At 47.1% G+C, this 14847-nt stretch overlaps 1 protein-coding gene across 1 annotated transcript; it reads right to left on the bottom strand.

The window, feature by feature from the left end:
- Window positions 1-718: 718 nt before the first annotated feature.
- On the bottom strand, window positions 719-2179 carry LOC120999552. Its single transcript, XM_040430527.1, has 2 exons — window positions 1795-2179; window positions 719-1187 (listed from the first exon to the last, which is right to left on the bottom strand). The coding sequence occupies exons 1-2, from the start codon at window positions 2146-2148 to the stop codon at window positions 888-890; spliced, it is 654 nt and encodes a 217-aa protein (XP_040286461.1). The 5' UTR covers window positions 2149-2179; the 3' UTR covers window positions 719-887.
- Between the last annotated feature and the right edge of the window lie 12668 nt (window positions 2180-14847).

Below are 14847 nucleotides of genomic sequence, written 5' to 3'. Positions count from 1 at the left end.
CAATACTCGCCTCCGTGTCTTTAATAAAACCATGACTTTCCGTCATAGACTAGGAAAATCACCTAGTTTTACAGCAAGACACGGAGGCTCCTATTGCTAAGTTTAAAGTTGAGCAATAACAGCAGAAAACAAACGTGGAGGCGGTCTAAAATAATACTCCCTGAATGTTGACGCCGAAGACCAGTCCGCAAGACGTAGAATATCTTCCAACCGTGCCCCCGAAACAGCCAAGGCGGTAGCCGATGCGCCTCTAGCGGAATGAGCTGTAAATATGGAAGTATCAATTCCTGCTAACGACATAACCCACTTCATCCAGCGCGCCAAAGTAGGGCTGGACACAGGACCAAACGGATGCCGAATGGACAGGAAAAGCTGAGGAACCGAAGACGACCGGTAAGTACGCGTCCGGGACTCATACTCCCTCAAACAAGTCACCGGGCAAAGAGCCGGCGAAGCTGGAAAAGACGGATAAGAGACCGACCTAATGTTGGTCTTAGTACGTCTGGATATATTGAAGGTGACCCCTTCCGGAGTAAATGACCTGGCGTCGTGATCAAGCGCCCGAACATCTGAGACCCGCTTACAGGATATCAGGCAAAAAAGAACCAATAATTTGGCCGACAACTGCCATAACGTGAGATCCGGGTTACCTGGCCAGTTGGATAAAAAAGACAAGACCAAAGAAACGTCCCAAGTCGTGGTAAAGCGAGGCCGGGGAGGACGAGACATGCGGGAACCGCAAAGCAAACGACATACGGAAGGGTGCTGTCCCGCAGGGACACCATCAAAACCCTGATGCGTAGATGAAATAGCGGACCTGAACAAATTATTTGTCCGATAAGCCTTACCCGCTTCGAAAAGGGAGGTAAGAAAGTCTAAAAGATGGGTCACAGGGGCCGAAACGGGATCCAAGTCTCGTTCCACGCACCAACCAGACCAAGATCGCCAGGCTGCCCGATAAGATTTTCTGGTGCTGGGAGCCCATGCGTTGTCCAAAAGTCGTCTAGTTGTCTCCGAAATATCGCCGACTTCTCCAGGCGTCCTGAGATCCGGCAAGCTATCAGTCGTAGGGATCCGTCCGACGGGAGCGGGTGGTGCAATCCTCGAGGGTCCTGGAGGAGATCCATCCGAATCGGGAGAAGAAAAGGCACATCTATCAGGAGACCCAGTAGCGACGGAAACCAAGCCTGAGTCCCACCAACACTGGGGATGTGGCGGGATAGGGTCCACCAGATGTGCCAGATGGAAGAATTGATAGGCTGGACATACCATAACAGAGACAGATTTTTGCAGCTTTGGCAACCTTGGTTAAACTATAGATCAAATCTTCTGGAATCTCAGCAATGGGACTCCGAATAGGATCTTAGGTAGATAGTCAATTATTCTCGACCCCTCCCCCCTCCCTCACCTGACTCACCTTGGAGACGCACTCTGGCTGCGCGCAGTCAATATATGTTTATACCACACTTCAGACAGTATGAGCAGTCATATCTTCATTTCTGGCTCAAGCAGGATGCATAATACAATTAGGGCTGACACAATGTTGGGGCTGTTTGTACCCCTCCCTCTTATTGATATGTAACTTATGTTATGTGTATTTGTAATGTAAGATCAATCACTTTAAGGGCCTTTAGCCCTAGCTAAGAGGTGGTTACATCCTAGCCTGTATTGTTAGGCATTGCCTTTGAAGCTGTATAACTAAGCTTGATTGTGGTGTGATACACGCTATATTATGCTTTCTACTATGTGATGTTCTTTGTTTATTTGATCAATAAAAAGAGATTTCAAACAAGCCTGAGTCCCCCAGAAAGGGACCACCACCACCAATTCGGCCAGCTGACGACGAACATGTAACATCATCCTTGGGATCATAGCAAATGGCGGGAATGCATACATCAGCGGACCGGACCAGGGTTGAAGGAACGCGTCCACTGCCTCTGCCGCCGGATCCGGGCGCCAGCTGAAAAATCGCGGAAGTTGGGTGTTGAGACGTGAGGCAAATAGGTCTATAGCAAAAGGACCCCAATTCCTGGATAACTCGGAAAAAATCTCTGGAGCTAGCATCCAATCGCTGCTGTCCGTAAGGTAGCGAGAGCCCCAATCCGCCCGACTGTTGTGGAGCCCCGGGAGATATTCCGCTTGAACCATGACCTCCCTGGAGAGACAAAAAGACCAGAAATCTTTCGCCAACCGAGCCAAGGTAGCCGAGCGTGTACCTCCCAACCGGTTGATGTAGCGTACCGCAGACACATTGTCCATCCTCAAACGAATGCACGCCCGAGCCATCCCGTTGGTGAAACTCCGAATGGCAAAGGAACCGGCAAGAAGTTCCAATGCGTTCATATGAAGTCGTGCCTCTTCTGTGGACCACCGGCCGCCCGTGGAGATCCCGTTGCAGTGGGCACCCCAGCCGTGAAGACTGGCGTCCGACTCGACAGTGAAATCGGGTTGTAAACCGAATATCGCCCTGCCGTTTCACGCTTCCAGATTGTCGATCCACCAAGCGATCTCTTCCCGAGATTCCGGGTCCAGGGTCAGAGTGTCTGCAAACGCAGCGCCAGAGCGGAGATGCACTATCTTCAAGCGCTGAAGGGCCCTGTAGTGCAAAGGGGCTGGAAACACTGCTTGGATCGAAGAGGCGAGGAGACCGATGATCCTGGCCAGATGGCGTAGGGACAACAGAGGCATAGACAGGGCATGTCAGAGTTCCTTGCGTATGGAACGCAGCTTCGTTGCGGGTAGAGAGAGGGATTCCGACACCGAATCCACGGTAAAACCCAAAAACTCCATCCTCTGCGATGGTACCAAGCACGACTTCTCGTGGTTGACGAGAAAACCGAGACGGGATAGAAGGTCCGTCGTCCAGCGGAGATGTATTAACAGAGTCGAGGCCGACTGATGCATGACAAGAATGTCGTCCAGGTATATTATGAGGCGGACCCCACGACTGCGGAGCCAGGCCACAACCGGTCGCATTAGTTTTGTGAAACACCACGGTGCTGAGGAAAGGCCGAAAGGGAGGCACGAGAAACGCCAGATCTCTCCCTTCCACAGGAAACGCAGCAAGTCCCTGGAGGGGGCGAACACAGGAACTGTCAAGTAAGCGTCCTTGAGGTCTAGTTTTACAAACCTATCGCTCGGCATAAGGAGATCTCGGAGTAGATGGATGCCCTCCATCTTGAAGTGGCGATAGCGGACAATCGCATTCAGAGCCCGCAAATTGATAACTGGGCGCATCTGACCCCCTTTCTTCTGGACCAGAAAGATAGAGCTGATGACCCCTTTCGTGTATAGTGGGGCCATCTCGATCGCCCGCTTGCGGTAGAGGGAAGTGAGTTCTAGGTCTACCAGCGCGGCGTCGGGGCGAGACAGCAGGGAGGTGGGAGGGGGTGGAATCTGGTCCGGCGAACCCACGAGTTCCACGTGGAAGCCTTCTATAGTGGATAAAATCCAAGGGTCGGATGTTATTGCCGCCCAAGCAGGGGAAAAATGAAAGAGTCTGCCCCCTATGCAATGATCCAAAGAGGCCCCCATCGGGGGAGGACTTACCGAAAGGACGTCGTGAAGACTGATTCCCTCTGTAGGATCTGCCACGCCATTGTCCACCTCTGGCAGGGAAGAAAGGGGATGGAAACCTCTGTTCCTGGAAGGCGGGGCGTTGATGAAAGGAGCCTCTGCCCGCGTTGCGGGCTTGAAAATTGGAACGGCCGGACAGGCGGCCCCTAATACTGCCGTCCCTGGTGGAGACCCGTCCCTGGAATACTCTCCTAATGGAAGATTGGGCCTTATCTAGGGCAGTGAATGCTCCCACGAACCGACTCAAATCCTTAATAAAGGAGTCGCCAAAAAGATGACCCTGAGCATCTGCGCCTGATTCAGTCAGGGCCAGGTTGGCCTGTTTCAGGTCTATTTTAAATAGAATCGCCTTTCTTCTCTCAATTGCTAGAGAGGAGTTGGCGTTGCCAGCGATGCAGATCGCTCGCTGGATCCAGCCTCTCATTTCCTCTGGGTCAATAGGGGACCCATCTGCCCTGGCATTCTCAGCCATCTGAACCAATTTGGCCAGAGGACCAAATACATCCAGGAGCTTGTCCTGACAGCTACGCAGAGCTGAGTCTAACCCCTTACGGGGATTCCAGCCGGACTTGGCAAGAAATTGTGTGACCTTGGGATCAACCACAGGGGTGTCACATACCTTATTAGGTACAATGGGTCTAGGGCATTCCGCCTTCATCTTATTGCGCGCCTCCTTGTTAAGGGGGCGGCGGACCCAATGCTCCAAGTATTTGCCAACATGGTCCGTCGGCAGCCACTCCGCCGATCTGGGATGGTGGAGGGCGTTAGGGTCAAACATGGGCTCACCCAAAGGGTCAACAAGGGAGGAAGCCGGAGTAACCATAGCAGAGGAATCCTTCACTTGAGAAGTGGAAGGGGTGGGGCAGTGGGGGGCACTGGGCCTCCTCATCTGACCCAATCTCGGCGTCAGAATCGCTCAATTGTTGCGCTCTAGCGCATTTCCAAGGCCGCGCCCGTTCTGCCTGGCGCGGAAAGGCTCTCTTACGCGATCTATGCGCGTGTTCAAGGGTGGCCGGAGGCTACTGCCTGAGTGTCAATCCCCATATGTGAATCCCTCCCAGGGGATAAAGGTGCTGAGGCCTCAGGGGTTGGGTCTGATAGAGGCATGGCAATAGATAAAGTATACTCAATATCTAAGGCAGGGGAAATATGACTGATCCTAATATACTGGAGGGGATCGGAGGGAGCTATATAGATGGGTCACTGACAGAAAGCAACTAAAACTGGGTTATTCACCTGATTTGTGAGGAGCGCCGGCGAGAGGCGACTGGAACACAGGACGGATGTGGCGAAAAGACAAGGGCCGCCGAAGTCTCGCGAGGCCCGACGGGAAAACACAGAAGAAAACAAAATGGGTGCCGCAATCCCGCGATAACCAGCGGGAGGCGGCCAAAGAGGGGTACCAATATGGCCGCCGAGATCTCGCGAGATCACGCGGCCATAGGAGAAGGACCGGGGCAGAGCGCGGGAAGCGATGCGCCGATGGCGGTAAGACGCAACTAGAAATAAAAAACTATAAGGGCGCAAGTGTAACCGCAAGAAGCGGAACCTATGGGGGAGAAAATAGAACGAGCACAATAAAATAAAATACCAGCAGATGCGATGGCCGCAGGGAACTAGCCCCAAGCAATGACCAGCACCATAAACGCTAATAGCAGCGTGCAGCTAAAGCCAAATCATTAAATACAGCAAATATAAATAAATGCACAGTCAGTATAGACAAGGAGCTGCCAAAATGTGTACTTATCTTGGTGGCAGCAGCAAAGAAAGAGGAGGATCTATAGGAGGAGCCGTCTGTTATATGGACTGTGAGGGGAAGGTGATGTTACTATGGTTACGTTATGTTATGTAAACTTTTCTTTGCTGCTATTGGTGGACAGTAAAGAAGGAGATAGCAATAGGAGCCTCCGTGTCTTGCTGTAAAACCTGGGTATATCTGAGTGTAATCTATATGTACAGGTATATACATAGTCATCTTCCTGTGTATTATAGTATATACTGTGCTGGTATAACCTGGGTCTATCTGAGTGTAATCTATATGTACAGGTGTATACATAGTCATCTTCCTGTGTATTATAGTATATACTATGCTGGTATAACCTGGGCATCCCCGGTACATCTTCTGTATATACATGGAGGACATAATCGAAGCTTTTGTGGAAACCCAAACTGTCCTGTATTTCGCTCGCGCTCCGGTTTTTCCGTGTGTAATCCACAGCTGATTCCATACGGTTTTCCATGTAGAGAAGCCCAGCCTGAGTGTAATCCAGAACCAGCAGTGGATGAGATTAGACCGATCTCCTCTATATTGGGCTCTTTTTCTCTATGTAGATATTGACCGGCCGTGCAGATTTTGGTGGGATTTTTCCGTTCCCCAGAGGAAGTTATAGGTGTTGTCGGCCGTTTATATTGATAACTGGTCATCAGGATCGGTCATCAGTATCTGATCGGCGGGATCTGATACCCGGCAGCCCCGACTATCAGCGGTTGGAAGAGGAGATGATGCTCCAGTGTGAGCGCCGCTTCCTCGTCAGTACACCGCACTTTGTCTCCTGTGGAGCGGTGGCATAGTGTAATTACTGCTACAAGTATGTATTGTAGTATCGAGCATGCTGTAGTATTGAAGTATTATGTGCCACTGTCCCTGGTACAATGTCCTCCTTTATGGGGTTGTGGAAGTGACCGCCCGACGTGTGACTGAGAATTACTAAAAGCTCATTCCCTTTGCTGGTTCTGTACAACGCTGCAGATTTACCGCACAGAAATCCGCAAAGCAGATCTGCAGCTGACCAGTCACGTGTGAACCGCGCCTTATACTGCACTGCAGCCGTTCTCTATGTGCTATATGGCGGAATTATTTCTATACTGTGCGATGGACGCAGCTGAAGGTTTCTTATTCATTAGTTTCTTATTCACATAATTTGTATTTTTCGTGTGTGGTTAATGAATAAAATAAATTGCACTGAGCGGTCCTGAGGGGAAATCAGCTGAACGCGGTATGACCACAGAAATGACGGGCACACGGCATCAAAGTGGGCATGAGTATGATTTGAAGGGTTAAAGGACTTTGGGCCCCTCACCAGCATAAATGTTCGTATATTACTGCATTTCTAAGAAAAAATATGATATTTTAACCCCTTCTCGACCAGCGGCGTACATGTACAGCGCAGCATGATGTAACGTGCCATACAGCTACGTTCCGGTGATCGGGCAGGCGAACTGCGATAGAGGGGAGGAGTCTTTGCCGAGTAACGCTGGGGGGGGGGTCACTTTGAGCAGCAAACATCGCCCCTGACACATTGCAAACCCTGTTTCCATATGGTGTAAACTTCATTTTTGGAACATTGCAGCTACAGAAGGGGCAGAAAAAGGTCCCGTGTGTTATCTGTGTGTGACCTACAAGGCGGTATAGCAGCGAGACAGGACTGAGGCTGGTGAGTTTTTTTAAATTATTTTTAACCCCTCAATAGCCATTTTATTTAGCATTCTGTCTTAAGAATGCTACTATTTTCCGTTACAACCATGTTATAATGAAAAATTATAAAATCACCCGAACTTCAGTGAAAGAGTCTGGGTTCAGATCCGGGTACCCGAACTCGCGAAGTTCGGTACGAACCCAAACTATGCAGTTCGGGTTCGCTCAACCCTATTCATGACGGATCGGTCCCCCATTGACTTTCAATAGTGTTCATGACGGATATGTCTTGGCTATAGAAGACATAATACAACCGGATTCGCTCATGACGGACGCATGCAGTTGTATTATTGTAACGGAAGCATTTTTGCAGATCCATGACGGATTGGCAATAAACTCTAGTGTTAAAGTAGCCTTATACTGGTATTACCGCTGTGACCTGTAACTGACTATAGTGGTGATATGAAGGTGTGACAGGCTTTGACCTGAAACATGGAGGAACTGCCTTGATACACTTTATTATCTCCTCCAGTGTTTCCTCTTCTTATCTCCAGTAATTGTATTTTACATGGGATTTCATGGATTTTACATTGGTTCATCTTCTTTCCATTCAGGTTCCTACAATATAGGATCCGCTCAGCGTATATCTCCTGTATAAGATCATTCTCCTGATTGACCCATCAAGGATGGATAGGGATGGGGACAAGATGGCAGAGAGTATAATAAATCTCACCCTAGAGATCCTCCTCCGGCTTACTGGAGAGGTGAGAGATTCTGATGATGTCACGTTATATCATCTTCTCTGTTACTAACAGATGGACATAACTGGAGAGGTGAGGGACTCTGGAGATGTATGGAGGGATATTTATTACTGCGTCTCTCCATAACCAGGAATACACAGTAGTGAAGAAGACCTCTAGTGAGCATTGTCAGGCCCCGGTATCTGAAGGACGAGGAGGAATCCTGAACCCAATATCCAGGCCGACACCTCACATCCCGATACATGAGAAAGTCAACAGAGAGAAGATCCTAGAGCTAGCCAACAAGATCATTGAGCTGCTGACTGGAGAGGTGACATCGCTGGGAATGCCGGAACATTTTACAGTAACACTATGAAGGGATCTGGGTGATGACTGTATCATTGTGTTGTCAGGTTCCTATAAGGTGTCAGGATGTCGCCATCTATTTCTCCATGGAGGAGTCTGAGTATTTAGAAGGACACAAAGATCTGTACAAGAACGTCATGATGGAGGATCACCAGCCACCAAGTAAAAGACATGACTAAATACACACATCCTCTCACTAGTTATATGTAAGAAATTAATTGTCACCCTATGTTTTTCCTTCAGTTAAAGAAGAGAGAACAACTCCCAGTCCTCTTCTTCTACAGGATGAGAGATGTCGCAGTCTTCTTCTACATGATGGTTCGGAAGAACATCAAAGCATTCCATATGATGATCAGATAGATAGAAATAAGGTCTCATGAAAGGTTCCCTATGATCTGTAGAAGTGCTGTGAAGATCTTGTGTTCAGTCTTGTTTTATAAACCAGTATTATATGTTTTATCCTTGTATAATGAGAAAGGTAGAGATGTCAGGATTACAGCTAACTATAGACCTTGCATGTCGTCTGGATCTTCTCAGTTTTCTGGTCGGTAGAGACTGCTGGTTGGAATAAGGAACCAATTAGATGCATATATACAGGAGACCTGCAGATATTTTTGGGTCAGACAATGAAACATGGCACATGTAGATCCACTGTGTCTCTTGAACAGATTTGACATGGTTCTGCTCCAAAGTGTGTTATCTAAGTGACCCCCTTCCCTCCACTTTATCCCCTGTACAGGGATCTGGACTTTGTTGCAGGGGAACCACTAGGCTGCTGCACTTGAAGTAGTTTCTGTACAAGTGACTGGTGACACACGGGGTCAGGAAAGGCAGAATACATGGAGTCCGATAAATGGTCCGTTGTCAGGGCAAGCAGCTCAGGATCAGAACAGAGATCAGGCAAGGGTCAGGTCAGGTCAGACAGCAAAGGGTCCAATCTAGAAGTCAGGCAGAAGTCTGTACACAGAAATAGCTTTGCATGAAACTAGCATACTAGAACCTATTGATCAGGCTCCTTTCCATGGCTTGTAGAGATTAGAGTGCGTGCATGCCGGCCCTATAAGAGCCAGAGATAGTGTGTGCACACATGACCTATGGGCAGAGAAGGTCATTATCGGCAGGAAGCAGGCCTCAGCTTGTGTGGGAGGACAGTGTTATTCCAGCAGCCGGGACCACTGGGAAGGGAGAGAGGGATGTCTGTGGGACTGGACCACCGGAGCCCTAAAGCTATGGAGCAGGTAAACCAGGCAGCAGGCGTGCCCACCAGCAGGAAGGAGAGGAGCTATAGGCATGGACCGCTGCCATAGCAGATAACTCTGCTGTCATTTCATCACTTTTTGTAATTGTAATTAATGATCTTTTCTGGTCACATCAAACATTCCACACGACTTCTCCATCAGTCTGCTGACTTTTACCATTTCTGTTTCACAGCTTTTAAATCTGGGTAAAGATCTGACCAATATTAAGGCTGAAGATACATATGTGAGGGGTGATGAGCAGATCATAGAGGACATTCCCACAGATAACCACCCAGGTGAGTAGTAACCACTACATAAAGCAGAGAAGACTCACAGATTCTGCTCCTTCACTGGCTACTGATGACTCCTTGTATAGTCAGGTAGTGGTGGCAGTTTGGGGGTCACATATTGTACTTTCTGACAGGTTTTCCTTTATTAGCACACAATTGTTACCGATACCAGGTGTCCCACAGTATTGATCAGAAGGTTGGGGTTATCACCCATTCTTCTAACTTCTATGAACCCTCTTTCCGTAGTACTTAGAGGCTTTACTGACACTTCAGAATTTTTGGAAATAGGAAAAGCCTTATGGTAGAGCCGAAATAAAAAGAGCCACCAATGAACAGTAGCAGCTGCCTGTCTGACCATAAAGATCTCACAATGTTCTGCCCTAAAGAAGTAATCATAGGAGGACAAGTCCCCAGTGGTCAGTGACAGCTTGCCGGCCATTCTGCTCCCCCCTTCCTGCTGAAGACTTCAATGCTATACCCCACTCTCCCCAGGGGGTCTGACCAATCCCAATATATGGGGCCCCAAAATATCTCATGGCAGCTGTTAAATGATCCCTTGTTGACACCTCAGAGAACACAGTCGCAGTCCTGGTCTGACAACATATGGGATTATTGTATGTGCAGAGAGGTTTTATAGGGGAGCAGTTCTCTATTTGCCTTACACCGTGTGTTATCGGGTTCTAGACATAAATTGTAAACCCCGTGGTGTCCTAGTATCACACCCAAACAGGGAGGGGGGGAATTGTGTAATCAATATTGGAGCCACCTATAGACTGTATCTAGTAGTTCAAAAAGAAATACATTCTTCTCTGAATGTTGGTTTGAATGAAAACTTAATTTTCACTGGAATAATAAAAGTATTTTTATAACTGTTTCGATGCAAATACAGAGCGACCATTATTAATAATCCATTAAAGGGAACCTGTCATCAGAAGTGGCCTATTTATTTATTGTATTCATGTTCTGCATTTATATAGCGCTACTATATTCAGCAGGGCTACACAGACATTAGGGTCACACTGTCCCCAATGGCGCTCACAGTCTATGTTCCCTATCAGTAAGTCTTTTGGAGTGTTATTGACCTATTTACATGTCCCCACTGTACAAGCTGCCAGCTTTCAGAAACTGGTTTTGTTAAATTTGACAATCAGGTTGTTTGTAGGAAAAATCCACTTTTAAAATGTACTTGATGTCATCAAACAGGAGTCATTGGGACGTACCGCTGGATGAGGTGAGACATAGCGTCATCTCTATTCTGTCCAACTTACTCTAACAGAGCTCTGCTGGCTTCTTGATGTCGGCTCCTGGCAATGGGAAATCTCGCACAGCAGAAGACATTGGCAGGGATCTTGACATCTGCTGACTGTGGTCCCAGCATCTCCTGGGCAAACACCGTGAGTGCTTGAAGCCGGGGTGTATACATATCTGCGCGCTTCACATGTCAGGATCCTGGTGCCGGAACGAGGACTTCTGTGTCTGCGTGAGATTTCTCACTGCCAGGAGCTGACATCAGGAAGCCAGCGGAGGTCTACAACCTGGGCAGGATAGAGGAGATGACTCCGTTACTCGCCTCATCCAGCGGTACGTCCCAGTGACTCCTGTTTGATGACCTCAGGTACATTTTAAAAGTGGGTTTTTCCTACAAACAATCTGATTGTCAAATTCAACAAAACCAGTTTCTGAAAGTTGGCAGCTTGTACAGTGGGGACATGTAAAGAGCTCCATAGGCCACTTCTGGTGAGAGGTTCCCTTTAATGGATTTTTAATAACGGCCGCCCTTTATTTGTATAGAAACAGTTATAAACCATTTTCACTGGAATAATACAAGTTACGTTTTCATGCAAACCAACATTCAGAGAAGAATTACTACTGGATGCAGTCTATAGGTGGCTGCAATATTCATTACACAATTTCCCCCTCCCTGATTGGGTGTGAAACCCAGGACACCACCGGTGTAGGATTTATGTCTAGAACCCCGATAACACACGGTGTAAGGAAGAATGTGAATTATACAAATTACTTGAATGTGGACATGACAGCTTCACCAATCTCTGGACTCCAGGATTATGCAATTTTGTTATTTTTGTTCATTTTTTGGCCCCTCATTTGAGTTTTATTTTTCTTTTTTTAGTGGAGGACATTATCAGGGGACTGCATCTGGTATTCTTGGTTGATAATATGACAGTGATAGCGGAGGTGGACATCGTGCTTGCTCCTCCCTCTGCCCTCTCTTTTCATGGGCATGGTGGGGGAGTGATCATCTGTGTGTGTGTGTGTGTGGGAGGGGGGGGAATTTTTGTGACACTTGATGGTGCCCCAAGTACTTTTCCCCTCACCCATGACAACACCCATGCGACTAGGTCCTCCCATCCAGGACATTGAACCCCCACCACACCTCAGTTCAGGTTTCCTGTCCTCCAGATAGGATGTACCTAGGGAGTTCTTGCTCTCAGCTTGGGTTTACACCCTGGGGCTGGGGAAGGGCTAAAGGGGCCTACCTCATGCGGCGTTAGTCTCCTCAGAGAGCAGTTCTCCAAGTCTACCTTCCTCCTGCCACCTCTCAGCATCTAGGGGTAGCAAAAACACCTAAGAAGTAATTTGAGCATAAAGAATGTAGTGGATGTAGAGTAGCTTTACCAGCATCTTATGTTAGACCACTATGTCAGGATGTGTGGATAAATTGGTTCTGGAAGAGTCACAATCTTTATCCAAAAGTATTAAGCCTTTGGTGAGATCACAAGTTAAATCATCTCTTAAGTCCCTGAAACAAAATCGTCCACGGTCACCAGAAAGGGTCGGTTACAGTAGAAAGACTGATTCTGAAAACTCTGGAGAGGAGGATGATTTAAATTCCAGTCACAATATCTCAGATGATTTTTCGTGTTCGGAGGGCCCTGTTTCCGGCTGAAGATATTGAACTTTTATTAAAGCCTGTTATTGCTACCATGCAGTTAGAGGACATAAAACAGCCTAAATAAATGGCTGACCAAGTTTTTGAGGGACTGGGTCCTAAACATCATAGAGTATTTTTAGTGCTTAAAAATATAGAAGCTCTTATTAGAACGGAGTGGAAAAATCCTGATAGGAAATTTTTTATACCAAGAGAAAGTATCCCTTTGAAGAATCTGTATCTGAGGTATGGGATAGGGCCCCCACAGTGGATGCACCAGTTGCTAAGATAGCCCAAAAATCTGCACTTCCATTCGAAGACCTGGGATGCCTGGGAGATCCATTGGATAAAAAAGCTGACATTTATCTTAAAAGAACTTGGGAATCTGCATCCACTAGTCTTAGGCCTGCTATTGCCGCTTCCTGGGGCTCTAGGTCTTTAAGGTTATGGTTCGATCAGCTTGAGTCTCATATTAATGACAAGACTCCTAGAGAAGAATGACTTTCTTCTCTTCCTACCTTCCTTAAAGCAGCTGATTTCCTAGCAGATGCATCCACTGATGCAGTGCGTTTTTCTGCTAGAGAGGCGGCCATGTTGAATGCTGCCAGACGCACTATCTGGTTAAAGTCGTGGAAAGGAGACCAGTGCTTTAAGGCTAGACTTTATTCTGTACCCTGTGTAGGTTCTAGGCTTTTTGGCCCCTCGTTAGATGATATTCTGGAAAGAGCTTCTGATAAAAAGAAGGGGTTCACAGTTCCCCAGAAGCCTACCTTTTTTGTAAACACCAGTACAATTTTAGAAAACAAAGGGAAAGGCAGGGTGATAAAAGAGAGAGATTTCCTAAAAGATCTAGCTTTTTTTTTGTTCAAACCCCAAGAAAGTAGATCTCGGGACAAACAGCAATGACGCCAGAAGTCAGGTGGGAGGAAGGTTGTCACAGTTTTTCCTGGCCTGGGGGTCCATTTCCCAGAACGGAGGGATTCTAGAGGTTATAAAACATGGGTATCGGATAGAATTCCTTTCTCGTCCATTCCACTTTTTTGTTCAAACAATATGCCTCAAGGATCTCCAAAAATGGGATACTTTAGAATTGGAAGTTATGGCTCCATTAAGCAAAGGGGTGGTTGCCCGGTTCCCAAAAGAGAAGTAGGGAAGGATTTCTATTCCCCTCTTTTCTTAGTAAGAAAGCCAAATGGATCGTTCAGAGTAATACTAAATCTGAAGAGACTAAACAGATCCCTATCTTACAAGAAATTCCGTATAGAAACAATAAAGTCAACGACAAATTTAGTCTTCCAGAATTGTTGGATGGCGAGCTTGGATCTGGAAGACTCTTATTACCACATTCCGATTCATGCCTGGTACCAGAAATTCTTGAGAACAGCAGTTTGGATAAGAGGAAAGTTGTTACATCTTCAGTACAGGGCGCTCCCCTTTGGCATATCTCAGACTCCAAGCCTTTTCCAAAGGTGGTAGCAGAGATAGCGGCCTTTGTAAGACTAAGAGGTGTACCTTTTAGTACCTTATCTAGACGATTTTCTGTTGATTTCCCATTCACAGAGTTGGAGAGAGATATAGATCTTCTATGTTCCACCTTAGGAGATTTGGGTTGGAAAATAAATTGGGGAAAATAAAACCTTGTTCCCTCTCAGATTTGTGTGTTTATAGGAATCCAGTTGGACTCCAGCCAACAAAAGAATTTCGTTCCCCTCATAAAGAGGGAATCAATCAGGGATCAGATTTTGTCACTTTTTCACTCCTACCTGTGTACTTTTAGAGAAGCAATAGCTGTGTTGGGACATATGACGTCCACTAGTCCAGCAGTAACATATGCACAGATCCACTCCAGAATGCTGCAGGCGGATATTCTTAGATCCTGGGACGGCTCCCCTTACTCTTTGGACTGAAAATTTTACTATTTATCAAAGGCCAGGTGTTCTTTGTTATGGTGGACAATACCAAAGAATCTGTCTGCGGGAGTCCCATGGTCTTTCAAAGATCAGATAGTGGTTACCACAGACCCCTGTCCCTGGGGTTGGGGAGCTCACTCTCAGAACAGGTACTGGCAAGGGAGGTCGGACCTAAACTCAAGGAAAGCCTCCTCCAACTTTAAGGAACTAAAAGCGGTAAAGATGGCCCTAGAATTAGCAGTTTCCGAGGAAAGGAGCAAGAATTTTTTTTTTTTTTATTCAGACAATTCAACAACAGTGGCCTACATAAATCGTCAGGGGGAACAAAAGTTCCACATGTTTTACTTTTGAACAAACAATAAGGCGGTGGCTCACTCTAAACGGAAATGTGGAGCAGGTGCTGCTAGCCCAAATGTGAGGGA

The sequence above is a fragment of the Bufo bufo genome, chromosome 4 (genome assembly GCF_905171765.1).
Source record: "Bufo bufo chromosome 4, aBufBuf1.1, whole genome shotgun sequence".
Taxonomy (NCBI): Eukaryota; Metazoa; Chordata; class Amphibia; order Anura; family Bufonidae; genus Bufo; species Bufo bufo.
Note: the sequence above shows the minus strand (reverse complement) of the source record. Positions and strands in the feature narration are given on the sequence as shown.

Bases quoted from the DNA above. Each gene is read 5' to 3' on its own strand.
- LOC120999552 (XM_040430527.1), bottom strand. From the start codon at position 2,148: ATGGTTCAAGCGGAATATCTCCCGGGGCTCCACAACAGTCGGGCGGAT. The intron at 1,188-1,794 runs GCTTGTTTGAAA...GGTGGGACTCAG, and splicing joins TCCCTTTCTGGGGGACTCAG to GCTTGGTTTCCGTCGCTACT.